The 21,730-nt window shown below is 52.3% G+C and overlaps 2 protein-coding genes across 2 annotated transcripts; one reads left to right on the forward strand and one right to left on the reverse strand.

The window, feature by feature from the left end:
* The first annotated feature begins 1,284 nt into the window (after positions 1-1,284).
* On the forward strand, positions 1,285-6,838 carry LOC121008584 (tectonic-3-like). Its single transcript, XM_040441219.1, has 14 exons — positions 1,285-1,433; positions 1,842-1,965; positions 2,100-2,215; positions 2,291-2,421; positions 2,779-2,884; positions 2,985-3,103; positions 3,190-3,225; positions 3,296-3,367; positions 3,508-3,630; positions 3,771-3,863; positions 5,060-5,139; positions 5,221-5,377; positions 6,266-6,400; positions 6,595-6,838. The coding sequence occupies exons 1-14, from the start codon at positions 1,355-1,357 to the stop codon at positions 6,793-6,795; spliced, it is 1,572 nt and encodes a 523-aa protein (XP_040297153.1). The 5' UTR covers positions 1,285-1,354; the 3' UTR covers positions 6,796-6,838.
* Positions 6,839-9,971: 3,133 nt separating this feature from the next.
* LOC121007488 (serine/threonine-protein phosphatase PP1-gamma catalytic subunit A-like) lies at positions 9,972-19,988 on the reverse strand. Its single transcript, XM_040439431.1, has 7 exons — positions 19,696-19,988; positions 14,106-14,237; positions 13,378-13,608; positions 13,198-13,302; positions 12,503-12,726; positions 12,291-12,425; positions 9,972-12,070 (listed from the first exon to the last, which is right to left on the reverse strand). Exons 1-7 carry the CDS (start codon positions 19,748-19,750, stop codon positions 11,966-11,968), a joined length of 987 nt encoding a protein of 328 aa, XP_040295365.1. The 5' UTR covers positions 19,751-19,988; the 3' UTR covers positions 9,972-11,965.
* Positions 19,989-21,730: the final 1,742 nt, after the last annotated feature.

Consider the following 21,730-nt stretch of genomic DNA (forward strand, 5'->3'; position numbering starts at 1 on the left):
TGGTCGTGTCTTATCAATGCCGAATTAAAAGAGTTTTTACAAAGTGATATTCCATTCGATTACACACCCGCCGCCCACATATGATTATACGCCCGCCGCCCACATACGATTATACGCCCGCCACCCACATACGATTATACGCCCGCCGCCCACATACGATTATACGCCCGCCGCCCACATACGATTATACGCCCGCCGCCCACATACGATTATACGCCCGCCGCCCACATACGATTATACGCCCGCCGCCCACATACGATTATACGCCCGCCGCCCACATACGATTATACGCCCGCCGCACACATACGATTATACGCCCGCCGCCCACATACGATTATACGCCCGCCGCCCACATACGATTATACGCCCGCCGCCCACATACGATTATACGCCCGCCGCCCACATACGATTATACGCCCGCCGCCCACATATGATTATACGCCCGCCGCCCACATATGATTATACGCCCGCCGCCCACATACGATTATACGCCCGCCGCCCACATACGATTATACACCCGCCGCCCACATACGATTATACGCCCGCCGCCCACATACGATTATACACCCGCCGCCCACATACGATTATACACCCGCCGCCCACATACGAATATACGCCCGCCGCCCACATACGATTATACACCCGCCGCCCACATACGATTATACACCCGCCGCCCACATACGATTATACACCCGCCGCACACATACGATTATACGCCAGCCGCCCACATAGGATTATACGCCCGCCGCACACATATGATTATACTCCCGCCGCACACATATGATTATACACCCGCCGCACACATATGATGGGATATAGCGCGCATCGGGCCTGGAAGCAGTCAGAGAGGAGGATCCCGAGAAATGGGATAGCGACATGACGGGTTAATAAGATCTTTGAGGTTTCAGTGTATCCGGTGAGTGAGGGAATTAAAGGAGCACTCCGGGGAAACCGTCCACATGTGCGTTATTTCTGCGCCAATGCCACAGGGAGCGAGGCATAGAAAGTATCTAAAGCATTTCATAAATGTGGCACTTGAGTCTGACTTATGGCACAATCCACTTAGTAGGCCTCCGCCTATGTGTCAGCTTTACCAGTCTGGAGCTCTGCACTGTGATAAGTAGTGGATCCTGGAGAGAAGAATCAGGGTTTTCCACATTGATGGTCATCACTATAGATCTTGGGGCGGACACACCGCCCTCTAGTGGTGGCGGGAAATAAAACACACTATTAGGAAGAAAGGACTACAGTTCCCGGCATGCACAGAGCGCGCAGCGGACGGATGAGGTTTCGGCGCCTGTGAGTGACGTCAGGAGACGCGGTTTCTGTGGTAACCGGACGCCTCGGCCTAGTGATGGCGCCGATCCTGGCAGCTCCTCGGGCTTTATTACTTTTTATAGCCGCCGTGCTGTGGGGGCTCCGGGCAGTGAGCGGTAAGTGATCTGTGTAAAGAAAAGTGAGCTGCAGGCGTGTGTGACGTCATCTCCGAAGGGATAGCGTCTGCGTGACGTCACGTTTAAGCTATGTGACTGTATGACCTCCTATAATCCTGAGGGGACAGAGTCTACGTGATGGCATCTCTTAAAGGGATAGACACGACCTCATACTGTCTGCATGAACTCCTCTCTTAAAGGGGCAGTGTCTACTCTACCCGGCTTCATCTCTTAAAGGGATCCTGTCTATGCGATGTAATCTCTGAAGGGTCTCACCGTGACTTTTATCTCTTAAAGGGGTCGTGTCTGCATGAGCTCATTTCTTAAAGGGATAGGGTCTATATGACGTCATCTCAGAGGGATACAGTACAGTGTCCTCTCTTAAAGGGATAGTGTCTTGCATTGCAGGTGTGGCCATCTGCACGTGCGACCTTTCACCTGGAAGTTGTGACCTTAACTGCTGCTGTGACCCCGACTGCTCGCCCGGTGACCCCACAAACGTCTTCTCCTTCTGTTTACCTGGAAGCACCAAGTAAGATGATCCCGGAGCAAAAAGTCATTTCTGCGGCGCCCGACGTCACCCTGTCTCAGCGCTGGGTTGTGCCTCCTGATTGGCTGACACCAGATGATACCGTCCCTTTAAAGGCTTCGTTTTCTCTCCTTCAGGGCAGAACGTTGGCGGTGTCTCTACAACTGGCTCATCTTTAGGAATAACACGCCCTACCCCGCCGCCATCCTGGGCGCGCCCCCCGCACAGCTCTTCTGCGTCTCCTCCGCAGATGGTAAGACTTGGCTCCCGATCCTGGATATGACCCCTGACCCCCGCAGCCCCCGATGCAATGTCTCTCTGTTTGCAGCCTCCCTGAATTACTTTGCGACCCCTCAGAAGGTGGATGCAGCAAACTTCGCCTCCGTCAGTGATCCGTACCGCGGAGCATCCTTCTCTCCGACCTCTGCCGGCGCGCCCGCCTTCTCCGCCTTCTACCGGGTAAGCTACTGCAGGATGGGGGTTATAGTCCTCCTCAGGCCCCCGACCCGATCCATTTTGCAGTGAGAAAATCGCAGATCCGCAAAATACAGATACCGCGTTTTTTGCAGACCCTTTGACTTCAATGGGTCGGCATTTTGCGGACATTTATAGGACTTGTTCTGTCTTTTTGTTCTGACACACGGATCATGTCCTTTCCACAAAATGCCGAACACAAACCCATTGAAAACAACGGAACCGCAAATAAAGTGCGGGCGGCCCACGGACCTCATCTGTATTTTGTGGATGGAGCCGGTATGTTTTGGGGGTCCCAGCGTTTGGGTCAGTGCTGTCACATTTCCTGCTGTCTCCTCTTAGGCCGGCGACCCCGTTCTCACCGTTTCCACATCCGGTGCGTTGGGCGCGTTGATGCAGCCGGCACCCCTGGGAGATCAGAGCCTGTGTTCAGACAGCAGCCCCGCACGTAAGTCGGAGAGACCTCCCGGACCCCCATGACCACCGCTCTGTGTCCTGTCTCCTGCGCGTGTATTGCGTCCGATTCCCCGCTTGTATTTACTTCCCAGGATTCCTGCAGACGGACGCCACGTCCTGCGTGCGGGCGCTCAGCAATCTGACCGCCAGCTGTGAGGCCGAGCGCTCCTTGGCAGCGTCCTTCTATCACCAGGATGTGTCCGTACTGAGGGTGAGATCTGCTGCTTCGTAAATTTAATGCGATGGCGCTAATGTGAGATAAAACCGCCGAATGATTTCTCTTGTCGTCCTGTGAAGGTCCCGGCGGATGCGACGGATCAGAACGCTGTAACGGTAAGAGAAGGGACTGATGGGAGGATGGGGGTTGTGCTGCTGAGACCCTCTCACCGCTCTGTCCTCTCAGGTCCCCATCACCAGCTCCGTGACCGCCGCCCCCGTCCTGCAAGGAAACGTCTGCAATAACGTCGTTACCCAGGTGATTGGAGCCGGACCCCCATCCTGTGGGAGCTCTGATGGCAGCCATATTGGTGTCACCCAGCTTTCCCAGGGGCAGAATAAGTAGTATCCGATGACTTCCTGTGACGCCAGACCCTGATCCTCGCTGTTCTGTGACAGGTGATCTACACGGTGCTGTACAACGGTACGCAGGGCATCACAAGCGCGAGCGCGGACTTCGCCCTCAGCAACGTGTCCACGGCGAGCGCCCTCATCAGCCAGACCTTCTCTGTGCTCTACAAGGTGCGTCCTGCTGCCTATAGGGGGCGCTATGTCGGTTCATATAGCAGCGGTTGTGGAGCTACAACTCCCAGCATGCATTGTGCCGCTCCGCTCACATTATGTCTTCCTCCATGTCTATGACATCGTGGTCTCTTCTACAGCCCGTTGCTTCGGCCTCTCGTGGTTCTGTCCTGTCGAGGAGTGGAAATCCTGGATATCTTGTTGGACTTCCTGTGCTGAGCGACATTGGCCGTGTATCCTTAATTAACCCCCCACTTCACTGCTGTGAGACCCCCGTTACAGTCATAGGAAGCCTCTAGCCATAGATAGGTGATTGGTTAGGAATACCTGCTCTCTGGCTCCTCCGGTGTCTACATTCTGTAATTACCCCTGACCCCCTGCGGCTCTCTGGCTCCCCCGGTGTCTACATCCTGTTATTACCCCTGACCCCCTGCAGCTCTCTGGCTCCCCCAGTGTCTTCATCCTGGTATTACCCCTGACCCCCTGCGGCTCTCTGGCTCCCCTGGTGTCTACATTCTGTTATTACCCCTGACCCCCTGCGGCTCTCTGGCTCCCCCGGTGTCTACATCCTGTTATTACCCCTGACCCCCTGCAGCTCTCTGGCTCCCCCGGTGTCTACTCTCTGTTATTACCCCTGACCCCCTGCGGCTCTCTGGCTCCCCCGGTGTCTACTCTCTGTTATTACCCCCTGCGGCTCTCTGGCTCCCCCGGTGTCTACATCCTGTTATTACCCCTGACCCCCTGCAGCTCTCTGGCTCCCCCGGTGTCTACATCCTGTTATTACCCCTGCGGCTCTCTGGCTCCCCCGGTGTCTACTCTCTGTTATTACCCCTGACCCCCTGCGGCTCTCTGGCTCCCCCGGTGTCTACATCCTGTTATTACCCCTGACCCCCTGCAGCTCTCTGGCTCCCCCGGTGTCTAGTCTCTGTTATTACCCCTGACCCCCTGCGGCTCTCTGGCTCCCCCGGTGTCTAGTCTCTGTTATTACCCCTGACCCCCTGCGGCTCTCTGGCTCCCCCGGTGTCTACATCCTGTTATTACCCCTGACCCCCTGCGGCTCTCTGGCTCCCCCGGTGTCTACTCTCTGTTATTACCCCTGACCCCCTGCGGCTCTCTGGCTCCCCCGGTGTCTACATCCTGTTATTACCCCTGACCCCCTGCAGCTCTCTGGCTCCCCCGGTGTCTACATCCTGTTATTACCCCTGCAGCTCTCTGGCTCCCCCGGTGTCTACTCTCTGTTATTACCCCTGACCCCCTGCGGCTCTCTGGCTCCCCCGGTGTCTACATCCTGTTATTACCCCTGACCCCCTGCGGCTCTCTGGCTCCCCCGGTGTCTACTCTCTGTTATTACCCCTGACCCCCTGCGGCTCTCTGGCTCCCCCGGTGTCTACATCCTGTTATTACCCCTGACCCCCTGCAGCTCTCCCAGTTACGCTCTCTGGTAGGAGAGTCTTGCATTCACAGTGATGTCCAGTTTGGCGTGAACTCTCTGAGCGGCTGTGCGATCCGGTGAGCGCTCCGGATTTTACTGTCCTGTATGTTCTGGCAGAATGTAAAGTGCCGATAACGATAAGTCTCTCTCCTCCTTAGTGGAATAAACAATGAAACCTGCAGTGGCCTCCAGGAGCGGGCGTACCAGGTGCTGGTCGGGGGAAGGGCACCAGGGAGCCTGGCAACGTTTGGTAACATCACCGCCGGGCAGACTGGGGACCGGATGCCCATAATATACCAGAACTGCAGCCTCCAGGTGACGCCTCTCTTACCCTCCTATAATAGCTACACAGAGAACTACAAGTCCCAGCATTCAGTCAGGATATTCTGAGACTTGTGGTTCCACAGCAACTGCAAATTATTGGGACCTGTGCCGATGGCTCAACAGTTGTACAGTGACTGGTATAAGCTACACCTGAGATGCAGCTCTGGATGTGACTGGAGTAGAAAACATTTATTATTCTGCTTTTCTACTGTTCTGTCCCTATGACACTGGCTGACCTGTTCCATGTGCTCTTGGCAGCTGAAGGCGTCTGTGTTGGTCCCATGTTCATATGTGCCCGCATTGCTGAGAAAAATGATGTTTTAATATATGCAAATGAGCCTCTAGGAGCAACGGGGGCGTTACCGTTACACCTAGAAGCTCTGCTCTCTCTGCAACTGCCACACCCTCTGCACTTTGATTGACAGGGCCAGGTAGGTGTGATGATGTTTTTCGCTGTTTGGCCCTGTCAATCACAGTGCAGGGGGCGTGGCAGTTGCAGAGAGAGCAGAGCCTCTAGGTGTAATGGTAACGCCCCCGTTGCTCCTAGAGGCTCATTTGCATATATTAAAACTTTATTTTTCTCAGCAATGCGGGCGAACATGGAACAGGTCAGCCAGTGTCATAGGGACAAATCTACCAACAGATGCCCTTTAAACTTGGCCAACCCCTAAATGAATCTGCACCCACCCGTTTTACCGATTACCCTGGTCCTCCCGCTACTGGTGTCACCTTCCTGGCTGCAGTGGTGACGTTGCATGCACACAGCTCAACTCTGCAGCCAAGTAAAAAAAAAAACACAAACTGCAGTGGTGAGGACCAGAGCACAGGGGTTAAAACTCTGACAGTATAGACTGACACTGCTCATCCATCTGTCCTCAGGGTGACTGCGCCTCCAGCTGCCTCCTCCCGACCTCCCTGCACATGCAGATCCTGTGGGCCCAGGTCGGCCTCCAGTCTAATCCTCAGGCCCAGGTGCTTGGGGCCCGCTTTGTCTTCCGCTGTCAGTCTGTACAGGTGAGTCTTCAGCCGCTGCCACCTCAATGTGCACCTACATTACCACGGGTGTCGTGCGTTTTATTTTTATATAATAATTGTCAATGGTGTTGCAGAGCGACATGGCAGTCGCACAAAAATCCCACTTGACAATCATTATATAAAATGTCACGTGACTTTGGTGCCGCCCTAGTCTGACGTGTCCCCTTCTGCAGTGTCGGGACACCACCACTCTCCAGACCCAGGTCTCCTTCACGGACCTGACCAGACGTGGCCCTGCTCCGCGCTCCAGCCCCGCGGTCACCGGCCGAGCGCCCCTGGACTTCTTCTTTCCATTCAGGAGCAGCGCGGCAGGGACGACACCAGGGACCCTTCTCCTGGGGCTGACGCTCTACATGCTGACTATCCTCAAGTAAAGCACCAGGAGGGGGGCAGTGATGGGTGGAGAGATTTACATTTTCAAAATAAATTAAGTATTTTTCTATTTACGTCTCATTTTATTTCTGCTTGGTGCAGCGTAGGCAGAGAACGCATCCCTTAGGCCTCTTACCAACGACCGGTTTTTTTCCCATATACGGAACTATTCATTTCAATGGATCCGCAAAAAAAAAAAACAGACGGTACTCAAGGTACACTCGTATGCCTTCAAACATGGAACATGTCCTATTGTTGTCCGCATAACAGACAGGGATAGGACTGTTCTATCAGGGGCCATATGTTCTGTTCTGCAAAAAACGGAATGCACACGGACGTCATCTGTATTTTTTGCGGATCGCAAAATACTGAAAAAGCTATACAGTCGTGTGCGAGAGGCCTTACAAAGATTCCTTGTATTCACGTGTGGCAGATTTGTTGCAGAAATTGCCCTAAAGACAAAGATGAGAATCCCCTGCGCTCACTGGGGGGTGAGGACTGACCTGCATCCAGATCTACAGTCCGGACTGACCTGCATCCAGATCTACAGTCCGGACTGACATTATTCTGACCACTTTCTACTGGCCATGTCACATGTGCCGGGCCGGCTCGGTGGGTGCACACATTTCCCTGGTTACCGTCATGAGTAAAAGGGTGATTTATCAGTTGTAAAACAGGATTATTGGTTTTCGGTATTTCTTCACTGCGCAGTGTGAACTGTTCCCGCTTTGCTGGGGAGAAAGTGTATTGTGTATGGACAAATGGCGCCATTATGAATAAGCGTCATGGAAACTGCAGGGGCACCGCGTGCCATGGATACAACATGCTGCAGTGGAACAGTTCACCACCAGACGGGTGTCTAGTCTGGTGTCTAACGCTACTGCGTGGGGGGGCTCCGGCGCAGACAGCGGTCACCGCACCTCCGATAATGAAGCTGGAGTCACATTTCCTGCTTCATGGAACGGAAGGACGCCGACTCTGAGCGAAGCGAGCTGCGGAGGCTTCATCCAAAACTTCCGAATACTGTATGGAGATCCGTCCCTATCAATTATTAGAATGTATGGGCTCCGATGAGGCAAAGTAAGTTATTTGCGAAGTCGCGCGTGACTTCGTTGAATAACTTCGGTAGTTGATTTTTTTTTTTTTTTTTAAGTGGAAAACTACTTTAAAACAAACTCGGCTTCAGTGCTGACCAGAACCGAAGCAGAGGGTGTTTTCAAGGTGGCGGGAGAGAAACATCAGAGAGGGAACACCCTGCAACCGTCACTGGAAGAGCACAAGCTGGTGGGGGCGGCGTGCTCATCCTTGTGGGTATAAATCCATCCCTGCCGATTGTCTCCCCCGGGGCAGATGGGATCTTCCAGCAAGAAGACGTCACAAGTCTAGAAATGTCCAACATGGGTTGGAGGAGCCGGACCCAGACTTCTAAGTATTAGCCTGGCCCCTAAACGTAAACATCTGTAGGACCACCTCAAGGGCCGCATTCTCTCTATGCAGCTGAGGGACGCAGACACCTGTGACAACCTACTCGGACCTTATGGAGTCGCCCTGTCCGCGGTAATGGGTCAGGACAGTGTGTATACGGTACCATTGTGCTCAATCTATTGTCATTAGCACAATTTTGGGGGAATTATGTCTAAATAACTATTAGAAAGAAAGAATCAATATGTGAGCAGCAAGGTCCGTAATGAACGGGGCTGGTTACCATTCACTCCAACGGGAGCAGCGCTGCGGTCACCAGCTCCGCCTACCGGACAGGCGTTCTCATGCCGCAGCTGACGGGCAGGGTGCCAGGGCCCGGAGATCTGAGGGTCGGGCATTAGTGGGAAGATCTTGCTAATAAAGAACAGCCTGTTCCGGATGCAGCGATAATAATCACGTCTCTTATCCCCCCCCCCCCCCGTTACTTAGCGGACTTGACTCTAGCAGCACGAAAGCTGTTGTGAAACTACGACTCCCAGCATGCATACCTGCTCTGCTCAGAAATAAATTGGAATTGTAGTTTCACCACAGCTGGAGTGGCACGGGCTGCCCACCCCCGCCCGACATGCCCGCCTGATTACTTACATAATACACTGTAATGCTTCTTAGGCTTGTCACGTGGGGGGCATTCATACGGCAGCCACAAATCCCGGCCTGACTGGGATTTACGACTAACGCAGACGCTAAAATCCACCAACCGTACAGACGGCTATTAGCCTAATAAGCAGTGGTATGTAGACTGAGGGGCACAGGGGCTACCTGCCCCCCCCCAACAGAGAGCACCTAGGGGCAATTACAATATCAGAGAGTAAACTGGAACTTAAAGGGAACCTGTCACCAGAATAATGTGTATAGAGCTGAGGACATGGGTTGCTAGATGGCCGCTAGCACATCCACAATACCCAGTCCCCATAGCTCTGTGTGCTTTTATTGTGTAAAAAAAAACGATTTGATACATATGCAAAATATCCTGAGATGAGTCCTGTCCCCGACTCATCTCACATACAGGACTCCTCTCAGGATATTTTGCATATGTATCAAATCGTTTTTTTTTACACAATAAAAGCACACAGAGCTATGGGGACTGGGTATTGTGGATGTGCTAGCGGCCATCTAGCAACCCATGTCCTCAGCTCTATACACAAAATCCCGGTGACAGGTTCCCTTTAAGGGGTTATCCAAGATCTAAAATGCCCCCAACCCCCCCCCCCCCCCCCAACATACTTACCCCGCTCCTGATGCTGGCACGGCCACCGCTGCATCTCCCCATCATGCAGCGACGTCAGGTGGGGTTCAGGCCACAACGGGGATAAGGCGTCCTAGCAGCGCAGGCGACGCTAGGGAGGCTCGTCCCCGTTGCGGCCAGCAATTGGCTGCGCACCTGTCGCCGGATGTTTTCACCCGCGTGGTGGGGTTATAAAGCAGCGACCGTGCCAACATCAGAAGGGACGCGGGTGCTGGGGAGAGAGGCATTCTAGATATATTTTTAGTGCAATTGCTTCATTTTAGATGCAATGAATACACCATTAGGGTATGTGCGCACCATGCGGATTACAGTGCCAGCTAAGTCAATGGGGTGCGGAAGTCGAAATCCACGGCATGCCAACTGTTTGCAAAGAGGAAAGGCAGCCACGACGGCACGAGAATCCACTGTGCGCGTCCAATCTACCCGTCCACCAATCCCAAAGACGCCAGATCATTTCTGCATTCACTTTATTTCAGACAAGATAGAAATTCCCATTAAAAACCCCAAATCCAGCTTTTCAACAGGGAAGAGACACACAGGAATGTTACCCCCACTCGTCGTCAGCCGCCCTGTACATCCCTTCCGATGGGAGCCGATATGTAAACTCAGGACTACACTTCCCATCATTTACAGTCAGAGGACGGACAGGGCCAGCTGAATGCGGAGCTGCTCGTTACCTGCCTCCGCTGCCATAGGCCTCAAGCACACGACCACGGTTCTGGGTCCTCGTCCGATCCACTTTATTGAATTTTTTTTTGCAGCTTGCACACGGCCTGTATGTGTATTTTGCGGGTACACGGACTGCATAACTGATATGGTCATGTGCATGAAGCCATACTCCGATGATCCTTACACTTTAATAAAAAAAAACAAAAAAAAAAACACGACGACTCTTATTGGTCCCTGAGCAGCAATTCAAGCACAGGTTCAAGTCATAATCATTACTGCTCCAGTCACACCCAGAGCTGCAGTCGCCTGGTATCCATTAGCAGTATGCTACCAAACTCCGCACAGCTTTAACCGTGATCCCATAATGTCTCGCACCCCCCTCATGTCGCACTTTGCCCCCACCGCGCAAAGCATTATGGAATCATAAAGGGCAAATCCCAACAGTTCTGGCCAATACAATGAATGCAGCTGTGGATGTGACTAGAGGCCAATCCATGTAAATCAGTCTCTGGAGCTCCATCATGTAACAGGGGTCCACGTCTCACCCGACACGTCCAAGAATGAAAGCACATTTTGCAAAAGTGCCAACTAACCTCGTGTCCCACACGTGGTACGTCACCATCTGCACGGGCGCCACAGAAGAAACCAAACGGTCAGAAAATCCCAGCAGCAGCAGTTCAGGTAGAGAGTAGGTACATCTCCACCATCCAGCCTTACCCGTCACATACACGGGGGTAGGGGGGGCCATGCAGGGCACAACCAGTAGGTCGGTCTGTGAAGCCCATGAAACATGGCTTCTGCCCAGAGCAGGCGACCGATAAAACCTGACAAGTGCAAGACATTACAGCAGTAACCGAGAGTCGCTATAGTGGTTGGCTCACCCTTCATCTTGTGCCCCCTTAATCCTGAAGCACAAGGAAATAATGCCCCCCGTAAATGCCAGTTTATAGAACCTGGCCAGGGGTCCGTGCGCTATTGGGTTAGGCAGAAATGATGCAACACACATGGGTCGCCAGAGAGGAATACGAATCCAGCACAAGTGGTTTTACTTTTATACCCGGAGATGAGCGCCACGCGGGTACTGGAGAAAGGCACCTGCTGGTCCCAGAGTAAGTGAGGTCAACGCAGAATAGCGGACTGGACTCTCCATATCGGATCTAGAAGTCCAGCAGTGGATCTAAAAAACAAACACTCAGCAAACATGGCCACGTCCTCGCATAGGGACACATTCAGATGCTCTACAGGAGGTGGGCAACCGGTGGCCTCTACAGCAGCTGCAGAACAGTTCCCAGCAAACCGGGCCATGATGGCAGGACTGGCAGTGCCACCACCTCACGGCTGACACACACACAGAAAGATAAAAAGGCAACGTAACGCAGACACAAGGCGCACAGTCCTACAGCTGGTGGGGCGGCTCACGTCTGGGTGGTGTTCTGCTACTGTGTGCAATAAAAGCCCTGAGACCGTTTGCTGTATGGCCACCACACTGCAGTAAGGCACCGCACGGAAGAACGGACTCTGCGCATCTCAACCGGCCGCGTCCACAGAGTTAAGGCAGAGACGGCTCCTATAGCAGGTGGTCTTCATCCCTGGAGACCCTGTGTCAGTGCGAGGTAACGTGAAGGCTCCCAGCCCAGAGTCCTCCTCCAAAGAGGAAGAGGAGGAATAGATTTCAGGAGTCCTGGAGGGAGGTTAATGTCAGTGTGTTGGGGGGGGACGGGGACTGAGGGAAGTGGGGACACGAGGGGGGAAGGACGGGGGGGGGGGGGGGGTCATCATTTCTTTTGCTTGTTTTTGGCAGAATTTCGGGGTGGGGTGACGGGGCGGCTCTGGTTAGCGCCACTATAACCAAATAGCTTCTTGTCAGCAGGCTTCAGTATCTGAAGGGAAAAAAAAAAGGAGACCATGTCAGTCCACAACGTAGGAGAAACATCTGAAGCAAGGACTTTACACGTTACCACCACCACCTATGTGTCCAGGTGCCGAGCACAGCGTCCCTATGACTGGCCCCTGGAGGCCGTACACCAGTCTGCTCATGCCTAGGACAACTGCCACCAGTAGTACCCAGGTACCCGCCCTATAGAACATGCCGAGACTAACCTGGAAGGAGCACATCAGCGACTCATCCACACTCATCATGGAGCCGGCGTTATCAAACTCCCCGCAGTAGTTGGGCGCAGAGAAGAGCGTCACCAGCTGTCGCTTGGCAAAGAATTCATAACCGTCCTCCACAACCTGCGGGCAGTGACATGTAGAGTCAGGTCAGGGTGATCATTGCGGTGTGCCCGCAGAGCATTGCACCCACCACTCACCTGATGTGCTCTGCAGATCAGATCCAGGTCGTGCTTGTGAAGAAACTTTGCCACGACATCAGCCCCGAATGTGAACGACACCCCGCGGTCATTTTCTCCCCAGCCTAGAACGTCCTTGTCGGGGTCGGACCACAGGAGATCGCACAGGAGGCCCTGATCGGGGACGTCGGTGGGCCGCAGTATCCTCCGCACTTGCTCCATGGACTGCAGGTCGGGGGACAGACCTAAAAATGGAGATGAAAGTAGATGAACAGAGGGGCGCAGATAAAGCAGTCATATTCCATGCGTGGGAAGAGACTGATGACAAAGTGCGAACGGGATCGCGGGCACCTATTACACACGTTACTGGACAGACGCTGCTGTTGGCATGAAATAGGGGCATGTGATAAAGTAAAAGGAGACCACAAGTTCACATAATCTCCAACATAAACCCGATACTCCATAATCCATAGTAAACCTAATTATGGCCAAGAATGCAGCTGCCCACACAGCGGGCACAGGCGGGACGGGAGCAGACAGCCGGGCACCACAACACCTCACTAAAATATAACAGCTTATGGGGAGGCCTGTGTGGGGTGGTGCCAACCCTGCGGTCTCATTCCGCCATCTACTGCCTCCTGTTCTCAGCCACTTCAGCCTGCACAGAGTGGTGACTGACACCTCCCTGCCCCCCCCACCATGACGCAGGACCTCACCTCCATGGCAGCAGAAGATCTTCTCGTCCACAATGGCAGCGACGGGTAAGCAGTTAAAGCAGTCGGTGAAGGTCTTCCACAGCTTTATATTATAGCGCCTCTTACCTGTAGGGAGGACACAGTGTAAGTCTCAACGTGGGGCACTACAATCACGAAAAAGATAACAAGATGGCCACTCACACTCGTCGTAGAAGCCGTAGATGCGGTTGATGCTGGCACATTCGTGGTTTCCGCGAAGCAGGAAGAAGTTCTCCGGGTATTTGATCTTGTACGCCAGCAGGAGGCAGATGGTTTCCAGAGATTGCTTGCCGCGGTCCACGTAGTCACCCAGGAAGAGGTAGTTGCTTTCTGGGGGAAACCCGCCATATTCAAAGAGTCGAAGGAGGTCATAATACTGACCGTGAACGTCTCCTGCAAGAATGTGAGAGCATAAGGCTAGGTCTACACCACGACAATAAGTCGGGCACAGCTACACTGCAACATTTGTCGCGCGACAATTTTTATAATGGCAGTCTATGGTGCCTCGAATGGATTTTCTGCGACTGTTGCGTCACAGTCGCAGCATGTTGCAGTGCGACACCATAGACTGCCATTATAAAAATTGTTACGCGACAAATGTCGTCGTGTAGACCTAGCCTTAGACGGCGGTTATGGGTCTGTATGGCACTGGAGTTACACAGGCGGAGCACTGCTACTCCAGTCACATCCAGAGCTGCATTCACAATTCCACAGCTTTCTAAGTGGCAGGAGCCTTCCTCTGCAGTGTGAAGTGACTGCATCTCCCAGAACGCAACACAGCAGCGCCAGTGTTATGTCGGATCCCAAGAAAGAGTGAAGTCTTGGGGTACGGTCACCCCGACAAACCAGACCCAGACTGCAGCCGCCATGGGAGGAGACCACGGACTCACCGCAGATCTTTAGTGGGGCCTCCAGCTCCAATAGGATGGGCTGGCTGAGGAAGATCTCCCGCGACTTCAGACACAACCCGCGGATCTCATTCTCTGTCAGCTGGACGTTCTTCCCAGGACGACATCCCTTCACTGGGGAAAGATTTAAAATGGAAGAAATTAATAAGTGCACGTCCTACCCATCAATATTACTGGGGGGGCAACGACGACACTAGTGAACCCCAAGTCTATAGCTTTAAGGCGCCACGTGTAACATCGGCCTGAATACACTCTGCATTAGTCTCCGACTACAGGACTGTCTACTCAGCCGGGGTGGTCACAGGTTTATTAGCACGTTTCCATTCACCGACTACAAACAGAGGTCTTGAAATCAGTGAGGAACTGAAACGAGGTCTATTAGGATCTCATTCGTGACTGTACGGCCTCGCTGACAGGAGAAAAACTGGAAAGGTCAGTGCAGGAGCCTAAAGACCATGACAGGTGAGCGACGGCACAAACACAATCACAGGAGAATCTCCAACCAAGGCAACGGCAAACATCAGCGGAGGGAGGACGGGGAGTCGTATACAGCACTGCGGCGGGGGCGGCACGCAGGTTGTTTGCTGTATACACATTCCCTCCCCCCAAGCAGTGCAGAAAACACATCCTGGTTAAAGGCAGAGCCGTTACAGTGTATCAGGGAGGTCCTCTAACATACCCCCACCTGATAGACACATGCTCCCATCCACCTGAGGCTCGGGACTGGTTCGATGGCACACCAACCCCGAGTGGTCGCAGGTCAAATAAAATGGCAGCGCTGTAGTCTTTACTACATGGACCCCCAGTAAGAATCTGAACGTTTTCTACTGTAAACCTTCAGAGTACTGGACCAGAGGGGCAAAGCAGCAGGAGAAGGGGCGAAGTCCCCGGGCAGAGCAGCGCTGTGATGAGATCATGGTCGCCCCTTCTCCTGGTGCTTTTCTTTGCCCCTCCGATGCAGCACTCCCGATGAAGGTTTATGGTGGAAAACGCTTGTAATTCAGTGGAGGGCAGAGGTCATCTTTTCTCCGCCATTCACCTGAAGGACAGAGCAAAGCAGCTCCATACAAGTGGGGCCCCGGCTGCTGGACGCAGCCTCTTCCCCAGACCAACGGAACCGTTTTGATCCGGTTTATAGATCTGCTGGATCTCAAAACGCAAATGTGAAACAGACCTAAGACCAGAAACTCCAGGGAAGCACTGCGCCTTTAAGAGGGCGACAGGCTCTTAATGCGGCGAGGATTGATGCAACATGTGGAAATAATTATGTGCCCCCCATGGGATCGATGCCTGCAATGGTGACCTGCGGTGTCAGACGTTACACGGGCAATGCCATCTCAGACCAGATATGGGCAGCCCCACTCCAATACAAGAGAATAAGCCAGGCGGCCGATTCAGAGGACAGCGAGTTCTCCATCACATACGCAACAGGCGGGCGTCTGTCACATGACACCTGACGGCTACACCCACCACTGGCCTGGGTAACCTGAGGGGCATGCCCACATACAGGGAGCCGGGGAAGTTGTACAAGGATCCCCCAAATCGAGACACACTGCATGAATGGCGTAACACGTGAGCCAAGTGACCCTAGGACTGACCATACACATTAGGCTACATTCACACGACCGTGTTTTTGGTCTGCGTTCAATCTGCGGTTTTTTGCAGATCAAAATTATTTCTATAGCGCCACCATGTTCCGCGCTTTACAAACTCATAGGGTTCATGTACAAAACAAAAGTAACTGGCTAATATACAACTGAAACACTAGGAGTCAGGGCCCTGCTCGCAAGAGCTTACAATCTATGAGGAATTGGGGAAGACACATAAGGTAGTTGATTGTGATAAGTAGGATTCAAGCCATTATTGAACTGACAGGAGCGGTGCGGCCGATCTGCTTCGGGGTTTGGGACTACTAGAGGATCGAGTTCAGGCCGGAGGAGTTGGTGGGGGAGAGGTTTAGTCTGGGAAAAGTCATTTTAAGATGTGTTTTTAAGGCACGTTTGAAGGTGGAGAAGTAAATTGACCTGATATTCCGGGGCAGAGTATTCCAGAGAGTAGGGGCAGCTCGAGAAAAGTCTTGAAGACGGGAGTGAGAGGAACGATATATGGAGGATGTTAAGCTTAGGTCAATAACAGAATGGAGAGCACAAGTAGGGGGGTAGATGGAGATGTATGGAGGTGCACCACTGTGGAGAGCACGAGTAGGGTGGTAGATGGAGATGAGGAGGAGATGTATGGAGGTGCAGCACGGTAGATGGAGATGAGGAGGAGATGTATGGAGGGGCAGCACTGTGGAGAGCACGAGTAGGGTGGTAGATGGAGATGAGGAGATGTATGGAGGTGCAGCACTGTGGAGAGCACGAGTAGGGTGGTAGATGGAGATGACGGAGGAGATGTATGGAGGTGCAGCACTGTGGAGAGCACGAATAGGGTGGTAGATGGAGATGAGGGAGGAGATGTATGGAGGTGCAGCACTGTGGCGAGCACGAGTAGGGTGGTAGATGGAGATGAGGAGGAGATGTATGGAGGTGCAGCACTGTGGAGAGCACGAGTAGGGGGTAGATGGAGAGGAGGAGGAGATGTATGGAGGGGCAGCACTGTGGAGAGCACAAGTAGGGGGCAGATGGAGGTGAGGAGGAGATGTATGGAGGTGCAGCACTGTGGAGAGCACGAGTAGGGTGGTAGATGGAGATGAGGAGGAGATGTATGGAGGTGCAGCACTGTGGAGAGCACGAGTAGGGTGGTAGATGGAGATGAGGAGGAGATGTATGGAGGTGCAGCACTGTGGAGAGCACGAGTAGGGTGGTAGATGGAGATGAGGGAGGAGATGTATGGAGGTGCAGCACTGTGGAGAGCACGAGTAGGGTGGTAGATGGAGATGAGGAGATGTATGGAGTTGCAGCACTGTGGAGAGCACGAGTAAGGTGGTAGATTGAGATGGGGATGAGATGTATGGAGGGGCAGCACTGTGGAGAGCACGAGTAGGGGGCAGATAGAGATGAGGAGGAGATGTATGGAGGGGCAGCATTGTGGAGAGCACGAGTAGGGTGGTAGATGGAGATATGTATGGAGGGGCAGCACTGTGGAGAGCACGAGTAGGGTGGTAGATGGAGATGAGGGAGGAGATGTATGGAGGTGCAGCACTGTGGAGAGCACAAGTAGGGTGGTAGATGGAGATGAGGAGGAGATGTATGGAGGTGCAGCACTGTGGAGAGCACGAGTAGGGTGATAGATGGAGATGAGGAGGAGATGTATGGAGGTGCAGCACTGTGGAGAGCACGAGTAGGGTGGTAGATGGAGATGAGGAGGAGATGTATGGAGGTGCAGCACTGTGGAGAGCACGAGTAGGGTGGTAGATGGAGATGAGGAGGAGATGTATGGAGGTGCAGCACTGTGGAGAGCTTTGTGGGTGAGAAGTTTGAACTGTATTCTGTGGTGGATGGGCAACCAGTGAAGTGACTGGCACAGACTAGTGGCATCAGTATAGCGGATGTATAGATAGATGAGCCTGACTGCAGCATTTAGGACAGACTGAAGGGGGGAGAGCTTAGCGAGAGGGAGACCTGTTAGTAATGTGGCCCCTGTCAATTCTACGGAGCTACAAAAATATGCGGACAGCACACGCATGTATAGAACAGGTCGTTTTCTTCCGTTTTGCAGACAATAGGTATTTTTACCCTGGATGAACACTGACCACATCTGTACTTTGTAGATCCGGGATATGCGGACTGCAAAACGGATACGACATGAACGTAGCCTTAGACAAATCCATCGGTAACAGCCATGCCGCGTATACGGGGGCCTCCTGACAAATTCAACATGAACCTCTCTCTGAGGGGATACGCCCCTGTCGGGAGTCGGGCTGCTGCACACACACTAGGCCGAGGATGCACGTGTCTGGAGGGTCTGCAGAGACCACAGCGCAGCAGGGGAGAGGCTTCTGCAGATGATATGTTGGCCGCGTTCACATGTAATACGTGATCCATCATGGCTGCAGGGGGAAGAGTCACAAACCGCATTATAACCGGCACTGCCTGCGCCCCGCACACAAGATACAACACGAGGTGCGAATACCCTTCCCGTACAGACCCCCTGAAATAACAGCAACACGTCACCCCTGAAACCAGCAGCAGTGACATGCACGTAGATGGCACGCGACTAGTGTTGAGCGAACTTGCGTTTTAAGGTCTGCGTCCAAAGTTCGGGTTATCGAAGAATCCCGCTATGGTCTGTGGTAGCGGAATCCACAATGGGATTCTCCGATAACCTGAGCTTTGAACGCAGAACTTAAAGCACAAGTTCTCTCAAAACTACACGCGACGCCTCCAATCCAGCGGGGGCGCTGATCCGGGAGGTTATTTCATTTTTTTTTTTTTACAGTATTGACGAATCCCTTTAACTGTGCGATCTGATCGATTGCTCTGCACAGCGGCAGCAGTGTAAATACTGCCCGCGAGAACATGACCCTCACTATCCACAGCGAGACGGCAGCACAAGGGCACGTAAACAGTCCGCATCCACTATTGGGGTTCAGAACGACCCCATAAACCCGACTCTGGGGCCAAGAACTATAAGACTGAGACCCACAGCGCCCCCTGGTGCCATCAGCTGATCAAAGAATGGGACCCCCCCCACCTTTTGGACAACAGCCCCTTCAATTCACTGGTATGTGACTTCCATAAATATACACATCATACTGGTATACAATACACTATATAGAGGCTCATAAGACACACCCTACATGTATATAATACCCTCCGCCTATATCACACACCTATACCCTATACGTATATCACACACCTATACCCCACACGTATATCACACACCTATACCCCACACGTACGTGTGTGTGTGTGTATATATATATATATATATATATATATATATATATATATATATCACACACACCTATATGTATATCACACACCTATATGTATATCACACACCTATATGTATATCACACACACACACCTATACCCTACACCTATATGTATATCTCACACACACACCTATATGTATATCACACACACCTATCACACACACACACCTATATGTATATCACACACACACCTATACCCTACACGTATATGTATATCACACACCTATACCCTACACGTATATGTATATCACACACACACCTATACCCTACACGTATATGTATATCACACACACACCTATACCCTACACGTATATGTATATCACACACACACCTATACCCTACACGTATATGTATATCACACACACACCTATACCCTACACGTATATGTATATCACACACACACACCTATACCCTACACGTATATGTATATCACACACACACACCTATACCCTACACGTATATGTATATCACACACACACCTATACCCTACACGTATATGTATATCACACACACACCTATACCCTACACGTATATGTATATCACACACACACACCTATATGTATATCACACACCTATACCCTACACGTATATATATCACACACCTATACATATACATCACACCCTATACCCTACATATAGCATATCACACACTATACGGCCTCATCAGCCATCCCTCCCGTATCCGCCCCTCACCCTCCAGCAGCCGCTGTATGATGGAGTCGAGGTTGAGCTTCTCTCCGTCCCCCATGGTCCGTGTAATCAGCGCTGGCAAAGATTAACCGCAGTAAGAAAGCGGGGAGGGATCGAGGCAGGCCTGCGTGCGAGCCGGTCCCGACCTCCGAGGCAGGCCTGTGCGCGAGGCGATCACGTGCGAGCCGGTCCCGACCTCCGCCGGCTAATGACGTCACCGCACGTACAAGGCCTCCCCGGAGACCGCTTGCGTATTTCAGTGAATGGAGGAGGGCACGCAGTGCGCTTGCGCCAGCCAAAGACGCCGGATTCGATTGGCTGAAGATGATGGAGGAGTTCGAACTTTTTTTTTGACCACGCCTCTTTCCGTTGCGTAAAAAAGAATCTTTACAAATAGGAGCAAGACACGCCCCCCCAGCCGCGCTGTGGTTGGCTGAGGCAAAGTCGTCGCTGATTGGTGGAATGTCCCAGCGGTAAAAGAGGCAGTGACTGTTAGTGACGTCAGAGAAGGACAGGCAGACTCGAAGCCTGATTGGCTGGCTCAGTGTGCGCTCTGAGTCACGGCCTGTGTGGTGATTAGTGAGCCTGAGCTGCACCCCTGTCCTCACTGTATGAGGGGCCCCAGATAACACCCGCCAATGTGGGTGACTCAGGGTGTAGTTTCCATGGAAACTAAACATAGCACCAGAGTAGTCACCGATTTTTGGCCTACAGAAGCTGGGGATACATGGCAAGGACAGCTGTCAGGTTGTGTGGTGGCAGCGTGACCCAACCGCGACCCCCAGAGTCCCCAAAAAATCCAACCCTGACGACCTTTTAGTCATTCTGGGGTCACGCTGCGCCCCACTCATTTCTAAGCCCGCCATGTACCCCAGCCCAAACGGCGATCTTATATGTGGATGTCGTAACGCGCTGCTTCTGTATTGCAGTGTAGTGCAACCGTCAGACAGTTTTAGGCCCCGTATTTTTGCTGCGGATCGGGGCCGCAAAAACCGCGGACAGCGCACTCAACCACCCCACAAAAAAAGACGGAACGTGTCCCATACGAGTTTGTGACCATTGCATCTGGGAGGTCAAAAACTAGGAGCGCACGCTCCCAACAATGTACTGGCTCCCCTTAGCGAGGATCGGGGGAGCCTGTGTGTGTGTGTGTGCGGCAGCCTCAGTCCTCCCGAGTAAGAAGAGGCTGCTGCACATTAGTTCCTATGCAGCCGCTGCCTGTGGCTATAGGAGCACAGTGACAGCGCTAATACGCTGAGGTCTGTGAGAGAAGCAATCTACTGACCGCATGTTCAAGCGCCCTAGAAAAACTATATAAACTTTAAAAAAAAATAAAAAGTTTTTAAAAATATATATTTTAAAAAATCTAAAAATGAAAATAACCCCCCCTTTCCTCAAAATTAAAATACATAAACAATAAAAAAAATGCACATCATGGGCATTGCCGCATGTGAAAACGCTCGAACTCTTAAAACATAAAACTATTTATCCCATACGGCGAATGGCAAAACGGAACAAAAATTCAAAATGGCCAATTTGATGTTTTCTGGTCGCTTTTCCTCCCACAAAAAAAAATAGAAAAAGTCATCAAAGAAATATACAGATCGCCCCACAAAAAATGAGCCCTCACACAGCTCCGCACAAAAATTATAGGAGTCAGAATACGGCGAAGGAAAGAAAATATTAGTTTTTTCAAATGTTTTTATTTTTCTTTTGCGTATTAATATGCAAAAGAAAACAAACCCCCACTCGCCAAGCCGAGGTGGAGAGTCCCAAGCCGTCATTTCTTTGCCAAAAAGGCAGTACCAGTCCTGCACACACATGTAGAACAGAAGGTGGGCCAGTCCTTGAGCCTGTCGGTGTCTGCCAATGTGCACGGCAGCGCTGATGTGTGGAGCTGTAACTACGGTCAGGGAGAGTACATGTCCTTTAAGGCCCACTGGGGGAATGTGGTTCCTGCACAGCCACACCAGCAACTTGGCCAGGTGATGCTGCTTCTGCCTCCATGTTCTCAGTCCGTTGGTCCTGCGACAATGTC

The sequence above is a fragment of the Bufo bufo genome, chromosome 7 (genome assembly GCF_905171765.1).
Source record: "Bufo bufo chromosome 7, aBufBuf1.1, whole genome shotgun sequence".
In the NCBI taxonomy this organism is placed as follows: domain Eukaryota; kingdom Metazoa; phylum Chordata; class Amphibia; order Anura; family Bufonidae; genus Bufo; species Bufo bufo.

Coding starts and splice junctions, on each gene's coding strand:
- LOC121008584 (XM_040441219.1), top strand. CDS start 1,355: ATGGCGCCGATCCTGGCAGCTCCTCGGGCTTTATTACTTTTTATAGCC. Junction 1,966..2,099: donor TGTTTACCTGGAAGCACCAA/GTAAGATGATCC, acceptor TCTCTCCTTCAG/GGCAGAACGTTGGCGGTGTC. Junction 5,378..6,265: donor ACCAGAACTGCAGCCTCCAG/GTGACGCCTCTC, acceptor ATCTGTCCTCAG/GGTGACTGCGCCTCCAGCTG.
- LOC121007488 (XM_040439431.1), bottom strand. CDS start 19,750: ATGGGGGACGGAGAGAAGCTCAACCTCGACTCCATCATACAGCGGCTG. Junction 13,609..14,105: donor GGCCCCACTAAAGATCTGCG/GTGAGTCCGTGG, acceptor ACATTCTTGCAG/GAGACGTTCACGGTCAGTAT. Junction 12,727..13,197: donor GATCTTCTGCTGCCATGGAG/GTGAGGTCCTGC, acceptor CTCCATTTTTAG/GTCTGTCCCCCGACCTGCAG.